This window comes from Lithobates pipiens, unplaced genomic scaffold, assembly GCF_037356315.1.
Source record: "Lithobates pipiens isolate NorthernLeopardFrog02 unplaced genomic scaffold, aLitPip1_a1.2 Scaffold_16, whole genome shotgun sequence".
In the NCBI taxonomy this organism is placed as follows: Eukaryota; Metazoa; Chordata; class Amphibia; order Anura; family Ranidae; genus Lithobates; species Lithobates pipiens.
Genome location: NW_027507748.1, coordinates 104,573,752 through 104,594,596, shown reverse-complemented (window position 1 = coordinate 104,594,596; position 20,845 = coordinate 104,573,752). Strand labels below are relative to the sequence as shown.

The following is a 20,845-nucleotide window of genomic DNA, read 5'->3' as shown; positions in this document are numbered from 1 at the left end:
ATAGACACCCCCCAGGTACAAAATTTAAAGGAATATTTCACTTTTGCTTCACTTTTTGGGACAATAACTTGCATATAAGCCTTTAAAATTAGCACTTTTGATTTTTCATGTTAATGTCTCATAGACTTTAACGGTGTTCCAGCGGCTTTCGAATTTGCCCTGAACACCACATATTAGTCGGTGATCTCCAGAACACCCAAACAACCAAAGTTCAGCCCGAACTTATGCTCGGGCCAAACTGTTTGCCCATCCCTACAGACCACTCTCCTCTATGGGCCCCCAAATGTAAATTGACTGCCTCTTTGTTTTCACCCGACTACCATCCAATCAGCTGTCTGTTTTTGGCTGATGGGAATGGATGTAGGGGAGTGTAAACGGACACATGTCCCTTTACACCCACTGCTCCATGGGGAAGAATGGAGATTCCGATCGGAACATCAATCTGAATAGAGCCAAATATGCTTTTCCAACAATAAAACTGGAAATCAATTCTCTGGGTGAGCCGAATGATGTTGATTTTAATATAACGCTTTTTAATATATATTTACATATCTGTTTATACCAGTCTTTTTTACATTTGAAGATTAAACTGAACTGCAGAATTATTTACACTGTCAGAGGATGCATTTATCATACAATGTTTATGTTGTCCATTGACGTTTCAGATGTTTGCGTGTTATTTCTGAGTTTGGTTACCTCCAAGAGTCCAAAAACATTCTACTTGATGAACTACTGTAGCTGCTTCCTAAATTTTCACTAGTCTATGGTCTGTATATCTGTATAAGAGCAGCAACACTCTTAGAAGTGAAAGCTTTGAGGGTCATTAATTGGTGTTTGTGTTCTGTAGAGTGCTATAAAAATAAAGAAAAAAAATAAGTTATCTGTTCAGCCTTTCCAAATCTTGTATTTTTCTATCATATGAAAAACATGGTTTCTACTTTGCTAAACTCTATTTTACTAATTCTGTAGGTCAAGGAATGTATTTTAAAAAAACCAAAGGAAGAGGTGGAAGAGACAATTACTACTACAAAAACCAGAAAAAGAAAGAAGGTATGTCGTTGTAATGCACTGATAATATGTTTACCTGTTTTACAGCATTGACAAAAGAATAATGGAGGACATTTCTTGTGGCCCACCAGCACCTCTTCTGGGGTACATAATGCTTGCTGTCATTCAGTGTGCTTCCGCTAAGCCCAGGCTGACATGGAACCACCCCCTACAGCACTATTACACTGAACAGCTCTCACACAGTATTACTTGAGGGCTGTTCAGAGTAGGGACTGCCCACCTCTGCCATCCAGAAGAGGAAAGACCTGTGTTACCAGAACAGCCAGAAGACCCTTGAAAAATAGTGTTTTTAGACTTTGTTCTTAAAAAATAAAAAAAAGAGGGGAGGCACGCTGATAGTGGGTGCGTGCGGGTTGATGGGCCCTAAAACTGGAGCTCTACTTGAAAGGTAATTCCAGTTAAATTACCTAATTAACATGGAACTATGTAGAGGAATATTAGCCCATTTGTCAGGGTGTTTTTTTTGCCTTTCCTGGTAAGATGGAGTTCAGAGAAATCATAATCCTCATCCTGATTGTTCCAGAATTCCAGATTCCATCCATCTCTCAGAACCCCTAAAGCTGGCCATAGATGGATCGAAATTCTTCCACTGCAGCAGCCAAATTTCAAACCTTCCATAGTCATTCCAGCTCAACGGAAGTTGATCTAAGATCCAAAACCAAAATGAAATATCAATCTGCACAGAGTGTACACATATAAACAAAAATCAAGGTTGCAAGTTAAACACTTTGAGTAATTCCAATCCACACAAAACTGAAATAAATAATACAATCAATATAAGTTGGAGCTACCAAATAATACATGAAACATCAATATATGGGGCAGCACAGTGGTGTAGAGATTAGCACCCGCCTAGCAGCAAAAGGGTCGCTGGTTCAAATCTCAACCACGACACTATCTACCTGGTGTTTGCATGTTCTCCCTGTGCCTGTGTGGGTTTCCTCCGGGTACTCTGGTTTCCTCCCACATTCCAAAGACACGCTGGTGGGTTAATTGGCTCCTGTCCAAATTGGCTCTAGTATGTGTATGTATGAATTTGAGTTAAGGACCTTAGATTGTAAGCTCCTTGAGGGCAGGTGTGAATGATGAAAATGCACAATGTATATGTAAAAGTGCTGCGTAAATTGACGGCGCTGTATAAGTGACTGAAATAAATATAAATATAGAAATCAGTCCATAATGTCCCTTAGATTAGAAAGCATAGTCCATTATTCCATATTGTTCTCAAGATCATCACTGAATGAAAGAATTCTTCTTAATTACTATGCCACCAAGTGAAAACATGCAATCCACCATGTTATCGTTCCAGACTGCCCACCTCCTCTTCTCACCTCTGGGAAGATCACACTGCTCTTGTTATCCACCAATGGGGTTGATCAGCATGCCCAAATTCACTCAGATCCTCCTTATCTGCCCTCATAAACCGCTCAGATATTGCATAGCATACATAAAAGAAAAAGGGACTAATAGTGCTCACTGTGTTACATATTTAAAAAAAAAAATTAATTGAAAAAAAAAGCACTCAAAAGGATAAAAAGCAAGATTGCGTTTAATACAATGTATTCCTATGTATACATCTGCATGTACTGGTCTCTAGCCATTCAGCAGTACTGGGGTAGCAGCATGATGTCGTCATCAGCATGTGGCTCTGCCCCCTATATGTGTTATGTCTTGTGGGCAGGGCTTCTTCAGTATGAACAGAGCTGAAGCCGCCAGCACTATTCATACCCTTAAAAACCTTAGTGGCAGAATGGGAAAACGCTTAACGTAATGTACAATTTGTGTGGTGCATGGGGCAAAGATAATATTGGCATTGGATGGTTTCTACATGTTGCTTGCTGTACTTTAACTAAAACTTGTATGATAAACATCTTTGTTTATATACAGAACATATGACATTTAATATGAGTTTTAACATTTAACCACTGATGTACTTGCATACAGAAGACAATTACTGATGTTCTAGCCACTTCTGCGCCAAAACCTGGAACAGCAGAAGACCTGCAGAATTTGTTGGTACAACATTATAGCAAGACACGGTCAGTTATAGAACTGGAAGAACTAAAATTGCCAGGTAAGCACAGTCTTCAACTTTGCATAAGTGAGTTTTTATATTTTCCTTTGTAGAGATAACTAACCATGTGCATTTGCCCTGAGCTGATTCCCAACATGTGTTTTATGCCCCCTAAATCGCAGAATATTATCTGACCAGCCTCCTTTCCATTCATACCTTCCTGTCACCAGGATGATATATGTGAAATATTACTTAATCACACTTTTCGCGTCAGTAAGAACTACATTTTCCAGAAATCTGAACAGGTCCTTTCCTGTCTAAAATAAAAATACACTTTATTTATACCAATGCTAACACTTTGGGCCATTACCTCTATAAACAAAGCGGTTTCTTGTAGCTGGGTAGTTCTAAAACAGAATGGATCCTATAAGTGAGGAATCGTTCTGTACTTTCTCTGTCTAATTAAGTGATGCAAATGTATTCCGGTAAAATTAATGTATTATCATACTCTTACCTCATTTGGTATGATTTGATAGACGGCCTAATGGTAACACAGTAGCCTTGATCTGCAGGTTGCAATGTGGCACAGCATTAGGTGAGGTTTAGCTATGCTTGTTTCAGTTGGACTTTGCTCAATACATTGTACTAACCAGGCACATAACTTCGAACTCTATTAATTATTTGAAAATGGCAAAATGAGTTGAAGTACACTATATTGTCAAAGGTATTGTGACACCTGCCTTTACACGCACACAAACTTTAATGGCATCCCAGTCTTAGTCCGTAGGGTTCCATATTGAGTTGGCCCACCCTTTGCACCTATAACAAAATCAACACTTCAGGCTGTCCACAAGGTTTAGGAGTGTGTCTATGGGAATGTTTGACCATTCTTCCAGAAGCACATTCGTGAGGTCAGGCACTGATGTAGATGAGAAGGCCTGGCTCCCAGTCTCCGCTATAATTTATCCCAAAAGTGTTCTATTTGGTTGAGGTCAGGACTCTATGCAGGCCAGTCAAGTTCCTCCACTCCAAACGTACTCATCCATGTCTTAATGGACTTTGCCTTGTGCACTGGTGCGCAGTCATGTTGGAACGGGAAGGGGCCATTCCAAAACTTTTCCCACAAAGCGAGCGAGCATGAAATTGTCCAAAATGTCTTGGTATGCTGATGCCTTAAGAGTTCCCTTTACTGGAACTAAGGGACCAAGTCCAACCCCTTAAAAACAACCCCACACCATAATCTCCCCCTCTACCAAATGATTTGGTTCAGTACAAGCAAGGTCCATAAAGACATGGTTGAGTGAGTTTAGGGTGGAGGAACTTAACTGGCCTGCACAAAGTCCTATCTTCAACCCGATAGACCACCTTTGGGATGAATTTGAGCGGAGAATGTGATACAGGCCTTCTCATCCAACATCAATGCCTGACATTACAAACGTGGTTCTGGAAGAATGGTCAAACATTCCCATAGACACACTCCTAAACCTTGTGGACAGCCTTCCCAGAAGAGTTGAAGCTGATATAGCTGCAAAGGGTGGACCAACTCAATATTGAACCCTACAGACTAATACTGGAATGCCATTAAAGTTCATGTGTTGGTAAGGGCAGGCGTTCCAATACTTTTGATAATATAGTGTATGTCTAAAGCCAAAACATTTTCATTTTATAATTAATCAATTTCATCATTAGAGCGATTGCTCCACACTTCCCCTTTTGTAGACTCAACAGGAAGTGATGATGACTTTCCAATGGGGAGATAGCATTAAAATCTGAGAGGTTCCAGCCAAATCTAACAAACAAAAAACAAAATAAGTTTTGCCTTTTTTATACCTTTAATAGTAAAAACGATTTATATAGTGTAATAGTTTGTTCTTAAAGTGGTTGAAACGCTTGAAAGTTTTTTACCATGCATCTTATGAAATAAGGTAAAACACCTTCAGTGTGCAGCTTCCCCCGTATCTCCCCCAATACTTACTCGATCCTAATCTTGATCCAGTGATGTGCAGCTGCTCTCTCAGCTCTCTGACTCCTCATTGGCTCAGAGACACCAGTGGGAGCCATTGGCTGTCAATCAGTCATTATTCATTAGGAGGAAGTGGGAGCGGAGCTAAGCTCCGTTCTGTGTGTCTTATGGACACACAGAGCGGGGCTCAGGAGCAAGCACACACAATTGGAGCAAGCGGTTTGATATAGGGGACAGTGGGCGGGAGGAGGAGCCAGGAGCGTCGGCAGGGGACCCGAGAAGAAGAGGGGCTGCTCTGTGCAAAATAGTTACAGAGCAGGCAAGAATGACTTGTTTGTTATTTTTATAAAAAGAAAAAATAATATTTTAACATTACTTCAAACTTCTTAACTTCTAACTTTTTTTGATTTTGATAATTTTATCAGTGTTGATGTTTAAAAGTATTTTATTTATTTGTAGTTTGTAATAATGTGTTATATATGGGGCAGCCATATTTGCTCATTACCTAGGCAAGCTCTTTTGGCAGGTTATTGAATCATGTGCTTGGAAGCTTGTTGAATGCAGAGAATATAGACAAAACATCTTTTTTTCGGTTATGTCCCATCAACAGAAGGTGGTTGAAACAGCTGCAATGCACACTGGCCAAATGTGGACCAGTTTCTATTGAACTGCCCGATGTCGCCCCACATTCAGCCCATGTGTGCTAGGCTTTAGACCAGCCTTTCTCAACCTTTTAACCCTGGAGGAACCCCAAAATTAATTTTCAGGTCTTGAGGAACCCTTGCTAAAACTAGCAACCTCTGGAGGAACCCCAGGGTTTCCACGGAACCTTAGTTGAGAATGGCCGCATTAGTGTGATGGTCAGTAAGAGGAATGGTCCTTACACTTGTGGTCATTGGGAAGAATTACCACCTTACAGATGGTGTAAGTGGGAACTTATCTCAGAGGCAGAAATTGCCCAATGCTGAAGGAACCCCTAGCAACCTCCGGAGGAACCCCGGTTCAGAATCACTGCTTTAGACCCTTCCAACCTTCCACACTCCCTACCCCTCATTTTTTTTTAAAGTTCCCTTTATATATACCTTACAGCAGTCTCTGGTCATATGATGTCCTGGTGTCCTTCCTTTAGTGATTCAGAGGATTACTGCATGATATGACTTCATCACTGCTCACAGTATTGGAGTAACCTGGGCTAATTGGAGATGTTATTCAGCCTGTTAGAGAACCAGCAGCAAAGCCGAGAAGCTGCAAAAAAAAAAAAAAACTTTACATCTGATTTATTTTTAAAATCATTTTTAAAAGATGGAGTTCTGCTTTAGGGTAAACGTTACAATAAAAATGCATACACTGAAAACATATTTTTTTTTCCTTTAAAGATTTTTTCTTTCCCTTAAAGTCACTAATTGCATGGGGAAAATTTTGTATTTTAACGTGTTTTTTTTTTTTTTGTTTGTTTTTTTGTTTTTTAATAAAAGGTTTTTTATTGACTTGCACTGTACCTCTGAACTTGCCAGGGGATTGACACTCCAGAAAATATCAATGACTTACTGTAGCACGGACCCCTTCCTGCTTGAAGATTTTATATAGCAGCTGGGGAAAGGCAAATAGGAAAGAACGAAAGGGTAATAGTATAAAATAAAGTATCACCTAAGTAACCGCTCTTAGTCTGCTGGGGCTGCTAATATCACATCCAAGATGGCAGTGCCCAGCAGCAGTCTCTAGGCTTTTGAATGTCTACCCAAAGGAGACATTTGTAGGTAACAGAATGTCTAAAATGGCAAGATTGTTTCTGAAATGAATGGTCTGGTGATGATGTCTCTTTAAGATGTAATCTTTTCTTTTCATACTTGCATGTTCCTGTATTCCATTCTCCACTTCCATAACCACAAGAAAAATTACTCCTAAAAAAAAAATCTTATGTAGAAAGCCGCATGGATTTCAGTGTGCGGTTAGGACATATAACTACAGGGTCTCATGTTTGCTTGCACTGTACTTGAACCGGCAGAAGAAACATGGATTCCGTCTCAATTTTGTTATACTGTATGTGATGTAGGTTATTTCCAGTAAAACAATCTCTTTGTGTTATATGATATTTATGAGTACAGTCAGAATCTGTCTTCTCTTCTAAACAAAATAAAAGGTTAATGATCCTGGTCGTGTTTATTTTTAGCCACGCTTTATAGGGAATATTTGATTTATTCACAATGGAGTTTGTTTGGCCTAAAGGTGACCTACTTTTCTTGGCAGTGTCATGCTATTGGAAGTGTAATAGTCCTGTAGGCAATACTGCTTTTTTTCTTTAGTTACTAGTTATTGCTATGGACTTGTGTTACCTGCGGAGTATGGCGTGTGCACCAGAACATGCCAGGATGAGGCTGGACACTAATACAGATATCCTGGCTTTCCTGACATATAAACTCCATTGGTGTGCATTGAGATGAAGTACAGGGATTGTTTAAAAGAAACTACACTGTATTTTCAGTGAAAGTTTTTGTCACCGGCGCAAAAAAATATATATAAAATAAATAAATTATATATATTAATAAATTATAATTTGATCTGCTGCAGTTAAATTTTCCTATATCATAGGCTTAGGAAAAGCTATATCTTAAAGAAAGAAAGTAACTGCGCAGATTCAAATATTTACTGGTGTGATATTACCACTAATACGGTGTGTGAACCCTACAGTGTATATGTCCTGTAAACCATCCTTACTGTAAAGTGCAACGTGACAATAAAGTGCAAAATATTGAAAAATTGTGCAAACTTTCACTCCTTAGGACATCAATAATGTCAATATTATTCCCAACGATCACCATAAAGTACAGCGTGACAATAAAGTGCCAAATATCAAAAATTGTACATAATATTTCCAGAGTCCATTTCCATTTATCATATATATTCTCACATTTTCATGCATGCTTCATGCTGGATCTTTTCACAAATTCATGTGCCACCACTCACTCTGGTGAGTGCCCATTTTAGAAGGTGGTGGTGGCACGTGAATTGGCGAAAAGATCCAGAATGGGTTCTTCCATCCACACTAACAGCATGGACATATCCCCCATGCCAATCTGTTGTATTTCGCAGCCCGAACAGTGGCTGCATTTGATTGGATGTAGCCTCTGCTCAGCCAATTTTTTTGTCCTGTTCCTTTCATTTTTCCATAAAATGTTAGGCACAAGGAGGCCAACAAGGCCAGCCATGAAGCAAATCAGGTTCATCGGGAAATGGCCAATATTCACACAGTGTTTGGCCAATTTAAGCAGGAAGCTTAGTATTTATGTGTAGTAGGCAAACAAGGCTACGCCAGCCTCAAATGTAACTACAGTCTTTACATAGCAAAATTCTTTCAAAAAGAGCTGTAGGTTTAAATAAGAAAGCAATTTACCAGTAGCTTAGAGATTTTGCTTACAGTTGAATAAAAAATGCAAAGCTTTTAAAAAAATCCATATTATTTAGCTGTTTCGTTAATAAGTATATTTTCTGATCTAGATAATTCATTTGTGAAAGAAAATGACCTCAGCCATACCCTGTCTTCATATTTAAAGGAAAGTAAGTATGCCACACACTCAGAACAAAGACTAAATTGTGCATTTTTCTTAATGTGGTGATTGTTCAACATGTGATATCACCTCTATTCCAGTGTGCCCTAAGTGGTCCAAACTATCAAAAAATCACAAAGAGAAAAAATCTGCTCTGATCTTGGTGGTTTGCAGCTCTGCTCACCGTACCCTGGAACTAATTAAGTAAGTCTGTCATCTGTTTGATCAAAGTTTTTGTATAAAGTCCGATTGGAATTAATATTGTAGTTTCTGGCACACAACATTAATAAGTTGCATGTGCTCAGCTGTGTTATACAAAGTTATAGGAACAAGGAAAACGGATGTCTTATCTTGTTTATAGGCATGTTAGACCTAAAATACAATTTCCATATAAAGATTTGTTCTTACCATTCACAAATATTACTGTAAATGACACCATGGTTAAACAGAACTCAAGATGGTTTCACTTAATTTCAGATGGGTTAATTTATACGGCTTTCTGCAGGACATTGCAGTGTTTACCCCACACTACACCAACATTTTGCCTTTAATTCATTGTGGTGTGGAACTTGCTGTGTCCTATGAAGTTGTTGTTTTTGCAGCTATTCGCAGAAGACTGTGGGATGGAAGAAGAGCCTTTGACAGAATTATTCTAGTGCAGTGGTCTCCAAACTGTAGCCCTCAGGCCGGATATGTCCCTTTGCTTGCCTTTATCTAGCCCTTGGGACACTATTCCTCCCTCTGACACCAACAGTGGGGTATTATTCCTCCCATGGACACCAATGATAGGGCCTAAATTCTTCCTCTGATACCATTTATGAAGCACAATTCCTCCCACTAACACCAAAGTTGGGGCACTAATTCTCCCACTGACACCAACGACATTATTCATTTCAATGACACCAAGGATCGTGCACCATCTCAATGACACCAAGGATCGGGCACTATTTGTTCCACTGACTCCAGCAATGGGGTACAATTCCTCCCACTGACTCCAATGACTGGAAATTATTCCTCCTACTGACACAAACAATGGAGCACAATTCCTCCCACTGACACCAATGATGGGAACACTATTCCTCCCACTAATACCAATGATGGGGTACAATTCTATCTTCTTACCACAGTGGTGCTGTGTAATTTTTTTTACTTCCACTGATCACCAAGCCTGAGGAATTATCTGCTTCCTGTGGCCCCAGCCCAGCCCTGCTAAAATCTGAAGGACAGTAATCTGGCCCCTTTAGGAAGTTTGGAGACCCCTACTCTAGTGTTTTGTTTTTTTAAATGTGTAATAGTATATATTTGTAAAGGATATATGTATTGTATAACCACAGGCAATACCACTGCTTTAAAATTTGGTCCTATAATACATCTCAACCTCTTCCATACCCCTACTTCTTTTTCAGGTTCATGTAATTAGGTAATCATAAGTTTGTCTCAATGTTTGTACCTCAACAGATTAATAAATGCTTTCAAAGGTGACACAAAAGTAATGAAGCTATTCGCAAAACATATAAAGGTATGTCAAGTCTTCAGTGATAATTAGTACATGTTAAGATTAATAAGAGAACTTTGTACGTAGCTCCCTATATAACAGTAATTCCATATAGTAGTTAGCTTGGCTCATAGCTTGCTGTCTGTTACTTTAGGTCCTCGGTTTGCACTAAATGCGGTGCGAATTCCGCACCGCTTCAAAATCGCAACCTGTTCATGCAAACCGATTGCGGAGTGCATGTTATGTTAACAACACCCCAAAATCAGTGTGCAAAACACAGTTCGATGTGCAGAATCAGATCGCATGGGTGTTCACACTGGTGTGAACAAAAAAGGGTCCTGTACGAGTTTAGTGTGATTTGAATCATACAAATCCATGGCTCATGTGCTGTGATTCCTGTGTGAGTTACATGCAGTGTCCCACACCACATCAGTATGAACCCAGGCTAAAATATGAGTAGGCAATTCAGTCTTGGGTTGCGAGTTAAGAAAAAATGTCCTAAAGTTCCTTCTTTATCATAACCTGCTCCTTTATAATAACGGAAGAGATTACAGGTGAGGAATTATATTAATAAGAAATATGAGCTATATGTAATTGCAGCTTTAGATTTGTTTTGTCAGACTGCAGAATTTGTTTATTTTTATTATGTTTATTGTAGAAGAGATGAGCTAAGCTGTGACATTTACTATGTACAATACTACCGTATTTACTATGTACAATAATTGTAATTGTACAATATACATTAAACATATGGGACAAAAAAAAGTAGCTTTCCTAACAACTGCCTAATAGCGATCAGATTCAGGCTTTTTGTTTGTCAATAATTTTTATTGATTTTCAAAATAAGATCATACAGACAGAAGCCTGCACAGTCTTTCATGTACATTACACAAGATATGCATTAAAAGCACGATTTGAATACTGATTGTAAAGATGTGTTTACAAATCATTATAGAAGGCATATTATAGAAGGCACATTAAACAGTACCTACAAAGAAGCACAATAAAGAAATAGGCAAACTACAACTCGCATCATGCCAACAACAATTTCACAGAGTCTGAACCCATCTGCTGTGGGTGATGGGACAATGTATCAACAAGACAAACTTCTACTTTGCATAGAGCAATGTAGGGAACATTAATTTAAAAATAGAGACAAGAAAATGGTAAAATAGAATAGAGAAGAGAGAGAACAAGCATTCTGGCCAAAGATCCAGCCCAACCATCCCCTAATTATTGGGCTTAAGTATATGGGCTGCATGTAGTGTATCCAAAGATCCCAACCCCTCTCAAACTTCGCCTGCTTGTCCTGGAGGATGCTTATTAATTTCTCATTAAGCATAATCTGAGCAATCTTGGCATTCACAGCAGCGATATTGACCACAGAAGAGTTTCAAGCCATAGCAATTGATTTTTTCCAGAAACATGTAGCAGATAGGTGTCTGGCAGTGCCCAGAAATGCCATCAACTGGTTCATTTAAGAGTCTTAGTGACAGAATGTATCAGAGCAATGTGCCTTGTCAAAAAGCATCTGATTTTGGGGCAGATTCACCAGATGGAGTGGAGTATGATGCCTGTCTGGCCACAATCTCTGAAACATAAGGGAGAAGTCTCGGGGTAAACTTTGGTGTGTCTGATGGGCACCAGATACCAGTGAGAGAGAAACCTATAGTTAGATTCTATGACATTAAGTATTTATGTTTGTATTCTAGAGGTTCGCATGCTACAGTCTTCCTCACAGATTTTAGTCTATCAATCAAGTCGGTATATGACATAGCTTTGCAGAGAAAGCAAAGAATAGCTGATATAATGCTGTGTCATGTCCCCCATGAAACTGACCTCAAAGACAGTTCCTGTGGTAATATCCTATATTCACCACCCCCACCCTCCACACGCTTTTTTTTATTTTATTTTTTTTAACAATGTTTAGGAAATTTAAAATTTGATATAAGTAGAACATTTCAGAACGTGATCTGGGCTTGGAACGCCTCTTTGGTCAAGAAAGTGCTCAATATAAACCTTTTGTTTATCCACCATTTAAATCATTGGGGTTGTAAGCTCAGTGGGAACACTAGATTGTTGAATAATGGAGCCTTTGGAGTCTGTGAGGAATTTAGTGCTATTGATTTTGCAGGAAGTAGTCTAGCCTATAGAATTGTAACCATTGAATTAATTGTACTGCCTGACAAGATTTTCGAGGTTTGACCATCTGACACTTGAGAGCACAAGAACGCCTGATATGCAAATCTACACCCCTTAGAGCTCCAAATGAATTTCAGTATAATAGATTGAAAATAATTGGAATCCGAGGTTGGAATATTAGTGGGTAGTTTAGGAACTGCTAGTGTACATGAAGCCTTAGGTTTTTAAGTGTAGATTTTGTTACTTCCAATTTATCAGAGTTGACCTAGAATCCCAATGTCCCCTTTTTTTAAGGGTATGAATAGGCTGGGCATTGAGGTATACAAGGAATTGACAATGAGGAATTAGCCACTTGCCGAGCAGCCACCATCATTATACAGCGGCAGGCCGGCTCGTTCCCCCTGAATCGCCATAGTTGTATGTCGGTCCATTTTATAGTTATAGCAGGGGCGTGCGCATGCCTGCTGCAAGGCGGGGGAGCTGATACGCATGGCCCACGGCTGCGATGTCCGCCAGCCACCCACGATCGCTCCACAGAGAGCCAGAATGGGATCTGTCAATGTAAACAAACAGAGTACCACATTTATTGGCGTATAACATGCACCCCAAGTTTAGGAGGGAATTTTAAGGAAAAAACTTTTAGGAGGGAAGTTTAAGGAAAAAAAACTTATATTTAAATGTCCATCAATGCAGCCTTATCAGTGTACATTGCAGCCTTGTCCCAGTGCAGCCTTGTCCCAGTGCAGCCTTGTCCCAGTGCAGCCTTGTCCCAGTGCAGCCTTGTCCCAGTGCAGCCTTGCCCCCAGTGTCTATTGCAGCCTTGTCAGTGCAGCCTTACCCCCAGTGTCCATTGCAGCCTTGTCAGTGCAGCCTTGCCCCCAGTGTCCATTGCAGCCTTGTCAGTGCAGCCTTGCCCCCAGTGTCCATTGCAGCCTTGTCAGTGCAGCCTTGCCCCCAGTGTCCATCGCAGCCTTAGATGAATTTAAAATTGGCGCCGTCGAGATTTTCCGTAGTGGAGCGAACGCCGCCGAGATCGCAGGGACTGGGCTGAGCCGAGATACACATAGCCGAGTGTACTTGGCTCTTCTCGGCTCCGCTCGCAGTCACTGGGTGTTACTGTGAGCGGAGCCGAGAAAAGAAAAGTACACTCAACTATTTGTATCTCGGCGGAGATCACTCTGCTCACAATCAGCGGCGATCGACGGGGATCGGCGTATAACACGCACCCACGATTTCCCCCTAATTTTAAGGGGAAAAAAGTGTGTGTTATACACTGATAAATACGGTAATTAGGAATTCGTGATTAGAAACAGCGATCTCTCTGTACTCCCAGTCAGTCTTCTCCCCCCACAGTTCAAACACCTCACGGGGAATACATTTAACCCCTTGATCACTACTAGTGTTAACCCCTTCCCTACTATTATCATTTATCCAGTAATCAGTGCATTTTTATAGCACTGAGCGCTGTATAAATGTCACTGGTCCCAAAAAAGTGTCAAAAGTGTCCGAACTGTCTGTCGCAATGTCACAGTTTTGCTAAAAATCACTGATCATCGTCATTACTATAAAAAAGAAATTAATTTTAAAAAAACGATAATTCTATCCCCTATTTTGTAGACGCTATAACTTTTGCGCAAACTAAAAACAATATACACTTACTGCAAATTTTTTATTTTTTTTACCAAAAATATGTAGAAGAATATATATTGGCCTAAATTGATGAAGAAATTCATTTTTTACGTTTTTTGGGGGATATTTATTATAGCGAAAAAGTAACAAATATTGTTTTTCTTTCAAAATTGTTGGTCTTTTTTTTTGTTTTATAGCGCAAAAAATAAAAACTACAGAGGTGATCAAATACCACCAAAAGAAAGCTCTATTTGTGGGGAAAAAAAGACATCAATTTTGTTTGGGTACAGTTTAGTATGACTGTGCAATTGTCAGTTAAAGCGACGCAGTGCCGTATCGCAAACAAAGGCCTGGTCATTGAGGGGGGATATCTTTTGGTCCTTAAGTGGTTAATCATCCGTAAGCTTTAAAATATCATGTAAAGCGATCACATAATTATGATCAGTTCTTTAGCAATAACAAATACTTCAAAATTACAATATTTAAAATGAAAATGTTGACTTATAAATGCCTTGGAATTTGGACACATGAAATGAACTAACGAGTCCTGCAACTATGCAAATACATTTTTAAACGTATTATTAATGTATACCTTAGCATAAACTAATACACATTAAACAATTTATAAAAATACATGATAAAAAAAATGTATATCTATCAACACCAAAAAATAAGAGTAATTAATACTCAAATCATATAGAAACAGATACAGATCTTCATAAACCATTGGGTATTGTGCCTCACCCTCATTGGTGAAGCTGTATAAAAAAAAAACATAAATGCATTTACTGTAAAATAACTTGCAAAGTGGCAGGTATCCCAATGCAAGCATTCATATAAATGTTCAATCTTATATATTAAAGGAATTAGAATCCCCCAAAAATATCCCCACTAAACAAAAACGTAGCTCTTATCAATGAAACAGTTCCACTCGATGTTGAGATCTAAAGGTCAATACGTCTGTAAGGAATGAATCCACTGCGTTTCACAAGGGGATATCTGTTTTTTAAATTGCTTCCTCTCCAATTGGGGGTATATTATATATTATATATTAGAGCAGGGGTTGACACATTTGTTTGGAATCTAGGAGCCAGCTAAAAAAGTTAGGAGCCAGGTCCGTGACGGCGATCTGGACCTGTCCCTGGCCTGACATGGAGACGAGTGAGGGGAAGATAGCGCCCCCGCCCCCCCCCCCCCCCCCCCCCCGTCTCCAAGTCATTGCCCATAGCTCTTAGAGGGACATTTTATTTATTTTATTTTTTTCAAATGACAAATTTTTTTTAAATTGCATTTTAGTGTAAATATGAGATGTGAGGTCTCTTTGACCCCAGATCTCATATATAAAAGAGGACCCGTCATGCGTTTTTCTATTACAAGGGATTTTTACATTCCTTGTAATAGTAATAAAAGTGACACACATTTTTTTTTTTTTTTTTTTAAAGAACAGTGAAAAAAATAAAAATAAAACGTTAAAATAATAAGAAAAAAAAATAATTTTAAACGCGCCCTGTCCCGCCAAGCTTGCGTGCAGAAGCGAACGCATATATGAAAGCGTTGTTCAAACCACACATGTGAGGTATCGCTGCAATCGGTAGAGTGAGAGCAATAATTCTAGCCCTAGACCTTCTCCGTAACTTAATGTGCAACCTGTAGAATTTTTTAAATGCCGCCTATGGAGATTTTAAAGGGTAAAAGTTTGTCGCCATTCCATGAGCGGGAGCAATTTTGAAGCATGACATGTTGGGTATCGATTTACTCGGCGTAACATTATCTTTCACAATATAAAAAAAATTGGGCTAACTTTACTGTTGTCTTATTTATTTTTTTTATTAAATTCTTTTTCCCCAAAAAAGTGCGCTTGTAAGTCCGCTGTGCAAATACGGTGTGACAGACAGTATTGCAACGACCACCATTTTATTCTCTAGGGTGTTAGAATAAAAAATATATATATATAATGTTTAGGCTGGCAGGCAGGGGAAGCTCCATTAGTATTGCTGGTTTGTAATTCCAACGGCCACCACAAGAGGGCGCCAGATTCCAGAAGGAACCATAGGACTGCAGAAGGCCTCAAAGCCGGGGGCTCAATTACCGGCCGCCGGCGGTGCGGCCCGACGCGATCGCGCCGGGGGGGTCCACGGAGACAGGATACCCCCAGCTGTGCTGCCCCAGGCGCCAGGTCGCTAATTCTAGTTGCAAATGCGACCTGGCGCCCGGGTTTTGTCGAGCCCTGTATTAGAGAATACAACCTGCAAAAGAGCTGGATTCCTATTGTGGCATTGATGAAAATGCTTGGACACCCTGTGCACTAGGTACCTTTTTTGGATTTTTTTCAATTGTTCTCCTATTTTCATATTTGGTGCCCATGTGGTTCTGCCAACATATTGAAACCCACATGAGCACCTCAAGAGATAAATGACACAGCTTGTCCACACGTAATTAAATCCTCTATCTCAGGGGTAGGCAACCTTACAGAGGTGGAGATCTATCTGAGCAACATGAGAGAAGTTGAAGATCACTGGGCACAATCTTCGCCTCCTCACACCTTATTTAAACCTGTGATTGCCGTACTACGGTGTCACAATCGCATTCATTGCATGGCAATCATGGGTTTAAATCGGGTGATGAGGAGGCAACATATCGCCTCCTCACCACCTGTCAGCACACACCCAGTTCGCTTTTCAGAGGAGCAGCAGTGCTACTACACTTGTGAATGAGCCCTTAGTTCAGCAGCAGCACCCTTAGGCCTTGTTCAAATGTAAAGGTCGGAGGTGGTAAAAAAGCAGGATATAATAGAAGTCTATGGCTAAGTGCAGCAAACATGCAGGAAAGCTGCAGGTACACTGCACTGCACCCGCGGTGTGTGCATACCACAGTGTATCAGTGTGAAAACAGCCATATACTATTATGCCCAGTGTATTGCATCACACTGACCTGAAAATCTCTTCATTCCTGCTTCTGGCACCACTCTGGAGACCGCTGGCCAGGATAAGAGGTGGAGTTCAGTTGGTGTCACGCTGCATGGGACAGGAGCCAGCACTGCATAGGAGTCATTGGCTTATGCGGCTCTTGCTTCCTACTACAGCTCCAACTTTACAAGTAGTCCCTCTACGTTGCACTCTGATGCTCTGGGATGGCGGGTCAGCAAGCCCAGACTGAGATCTACCAGTGACCTGTCTGCAATCTACTGTTAGATCGCAATCTAAAGGTTGCTGACCCCCCCCCCCCCCCCGCTCTATCTGGTATATATGCAAGGTTATCTGTGATGAAAAGGAAGTGGTACTAATCGTGCTAGAGTCCCTGCATACCTAACATCATTTGCATGGGAAAAAAACTCTCAAGTTTCCAAACATTTTGGTATTTCAGTTGAACTGGGTGCTACCAGATCTTTAAGATTCCGGGTTCTCCTAAAGATAACATTTGATCTATCAGGAAGTGATGGATCCAATATTCTATCCTCTTTTAAAACATTCCAATGTTTTTGGAGAATTTTATTTACCCATCGGTATTGAGAAGAACAGGTAGTGATAAATGACCACTCAAATTTATTAGGGGCATTTCTCATGAGTTGATTTCTATCTAGCATAGGTACTCTCTGTATTTCAGATTCTAAAGCTTGGCCATCATAGCCTTTCTCTATGAAACGATCCGTCAGGGTGGATGCCTGTAATGTATAGTTCTCCTTACTACATAGTAGTACTGCCTTATGCATTGGAACTGGCTTTTCTGTGTGACCATCTGTTTTAGTGGTGTTTGAATTCTATTTGTTGTTGATGTGCAATACAGGCAGACCTTGTAAATACATTTTAATATCTGATTCCTATATGTTTGTGCTTCTATGGAGGACTGTTTTTGTGACTGGATCACACAGTAACTTTGGCTGCTTTGAATTTTGTGTTCTTGCAGATCTATTAAACAGCTATCCCTTTTCTTCTGTCTTATTGCAGATTAAAGATCAGATGCAACTGCTGGAGAAAAACGTTATTCATCTTGGAATAGGAACACCAGGAAGGATAAAAGCTCTCATAGAACAAGGTGGGTAATCTTGTGATTTTTTTTTTTTTATAAAGAATTTCTAGTCCTTGGATGCCCATACATGTGCTGATTACAAACAAAGAAACCTTGTTTAAGATATAACATGCCGATATTAAATATTTCCAATAATGATGTTTTAAGTCATGAGAACCTGATACACAAAAAACACAACACAATCCCGCACATGTCTGTCTTTGAGCTATGGGTGGGCATCTAACCCCTGGAGGGCGAGAGGAATTTAGGATAGAAAAGTTATCATATTACAGAATGACTTAAGTGCCCTATGGCTGCAGACCATGCCATTACAGAGCAGGGAGATATGCTTTATATAAACACAATACATGTGATTTAGGGGGGAAATATGAAGATGTGACAGTTTACACGAAGATCATAAATATGGTAATTTTTTACTCTGATACATCTCTGTATTCTTAGCACAGTATGGCAATCATCCTGTCAATGGCTGTTCTTGATTGATCTGTAACTACACTAAACCCGTTGAAATTTGAAATTGAATTGGTTGTTAATGTAACTCTATATCATAACACAAAATAGTCCATCAAAAACTTTACGATCATAATAATTTGCCTTAATTCATGTAGCCCTGCAATAAAACAAGTGCACTTTTAAAGTATACTGATCTTTTTGCCCTCAAAGTACCACACCCTTCCCTGCCCATATGCATACTTACCCTCATCCCACGACCCACCATGTACATTCTGCTGGTAAAAAATGCTTTGCGCTGGCCACACCTGTGCAATTTATCAGTATAGATTACTATGGAGTCTCTCAGGAGACACTTGGTAGATAGCCCCATCAAAGTCGGTGAACATTTTCTGCACAGTTGTGGCAAGCACAAAGAAGATTTTCCTGGCAGGATCTAAACATTGTTCAGCCATGGAGTGATGTTGAAAAAATAATAATTATAATATTGCTCATACGTTTTTAAACTGCTTTTTCCTGCCAGCAGTAAAAAGCATTCAGAGTAAACAATTTTATGTCCTGTGTGCATGAAGCCTAAAAATGCTCTTAGACTGAAAAAAAACAAAAACGGAATGGGTTCCATTACATTTTGAGTATACATGTGAGGTTGGGTAGGGTGGTGTACTTTAGGATAGGTTCAGTGATCTGTGCAGTTATTATATGCATATTAACACTCTGTCTTTGTTCATAGAGGGCCTTAGTTTGCAGTCTCTGAAATACATTGTGTTAGATTGGAACTGGAGGGATCAGAAGCTGCGGAGGATGGTGGATATTCCAGAGGTACAGATACATTTTATATGCTTTTTTGGCTTAACTATATTTTCATGGCATTTGCAAGGGTCAGCGTCATTACTTGTTTTTTCACCTGGCGATTTATCGGTAGGGTAATAGTGTAATTGGACAAAGCAGTATGCACCAGGAACCATATACTTATGGCTTTTCTTGAGTTTGTGTTGTGATCATGGAAGCAGTGGCACAGTGGTCTACACATATTCAAACCATTAGGCAGCAAATGCGTTTTACGATTTGGCTATGCGTAAATATGGTCCGCAATAAAAGATCTGTCATTTAGCACTAATGGTCTAGGACAGTGGTGGCGAACCTTGGCACTCCAGATGTTTTGGAACTATATTTCCCACAATGCTCATGCACTCTGCAGTGTAGTTGCGCATCATGGGAAATGTAGATCCAAAACATCAGGAGTGCCAAGGTTCCGCCATCACTGGTCTAGGACATTTTGGTCACTATCACCACCAATTTGGCCATTTCAGTGTAGTACCTGCAACAAACTCACATTTCTACTTGATTCCACAAGTATTTCTCACTTGCAGCTTCTCTTCTGCCACATGAAAAGCCAACATTTTACTGTTCCAATGGGCCAAAATACATTAAAGCGCATTCACACCTCAAAATGGTCCTTTAAACTACTAAATCGTACACAGCCAGTAGAGAACTTTGGATTAGTTGGAGAAGAATGTGCTCTAACCACCATCACTATGGTGTGACAGCAGCAGTTAGGTTATTGAGGGTAGCTCAACATTCAGCCTGTTTGAGTTGAAACATTCTGTAGACCTAAACAGCAGTAACACATGATTTGTTTCCTTTGCAGGTGAAGAAGGAGATGGTGGAGCTCCTGGAGTCGGGTGTCATTGCTGCAGGCAGAGGGGGGTCTGTGAAGATTGCATTGTTCTAACTCAATAGAATTTTCTTTTATAGCACATCTTTTTTAGAGTGAATATTTGTGCACATATCTGTGAAATGTACGTGCCAAGATTTATTAATAAATCAGTCCTATTTTAAGCATTTCTTTAATGTTTAAGTGGTAATTTTTTAGTTTTCTGAATTTACTGTGAAACACATAGCTGGACTAAGATCATATATTATCAAAACAACATTTAATCCAGTTATATTTTCATTCAAAATCACTAAATATTTCATAGGAAAGTAGAATATTTACCTAAATCTGTATTGATATCGACCTTCTGGGATCCTCAGCACAGCAGCACTCAGACTGGGAAAAGGAGGAGCATCACTTTCAGACAACCGTGACATGGACAGCGTTCATCGGCCTAAAACTGAACTAGCTTACAGAAGGGAAGATCAGAGGGATGACCTCATAAGTGTGTTCCTGCTACTTTATTTTTCAGTCAGAGGATGGGGTGGAGAGGTGATTAAGAAGGTAGACCTTCAGTGACCATTTTTTCCTATAGTCTTATATCGGGAAATGGGTTGGGGAATACCATAGCCATGATTTCAGAAGGGGAAGGGAGGAGCGGCATATATTTGAGACTAACCTGGAATTACCCTTAGTTGCTCTTTATTAAAGTGACATTAAACTCTGGTATATTACTATTCCGAGGAGGGCACTATACCTCACACTCTATCGACCGTCTACCAATTATTGATTATACCACCTGATGGCTACCACCCACAATGCCTTAGTACATGGGAGAAGAAAATCGAGAATATGCTCA

At 39.8% G+C, this 20,845-nt stretch overlaps 1 protein-coding gene across 4 annotated transcripts in view; it reads left to right on the top strand.

Moving 5' to 3' along the window:
* CMSS1 (cms1 ribosomal small subunit homolog) overlaps positions 1 to 20,176 on the top strand; it is a 483,211-nt gene extending 463,035 nt beyond the window's left edge. For all 4 annotated transcript variants that reach the window (XM_077480195.1, XM_077480196.1, XM_077480197.1 and 1 more), the window contains exons 3-10: positions 970 to 1,050; positions 3,013 to 3,142; positions 8,541 to 8,600; positions 8,692 to 8,794; positions 10,049 to 10,109; positions 17,801 to 17,888; positions 19,063 to 19,151; positions 19,981 to 20,176. In XM_077480195.1, the coding sequence (XP_077336321.1) occupies positions 970 to 1,050; positions 3,013 to 3,142; positions 8,541 to 8,600; positions 8,692 to 8,794; positions 10,049 to 10,109; positions 17,801 to 17,888; positions 19,063 to 19,151; positions 19,981 to 20,064 (696 nt within the window). In that variant the 3' untranslated portion in view covers positions 20,065 to 20,176. The remainder of the gene's footprint in view (positions 1 to 969; positions 1,051 to 3,012; positions 3,143 to 8,540; positions 8,601 to 8,691; positions 8,795 to 10,048; positions 10,110 to 17,800; positions 17,889 to 19,062; positions 19,152 to 19,980) is intronic.
* The last annotated feature ends 669 nt before the right edge of the window (positions 20,177 to 20,845 follow it).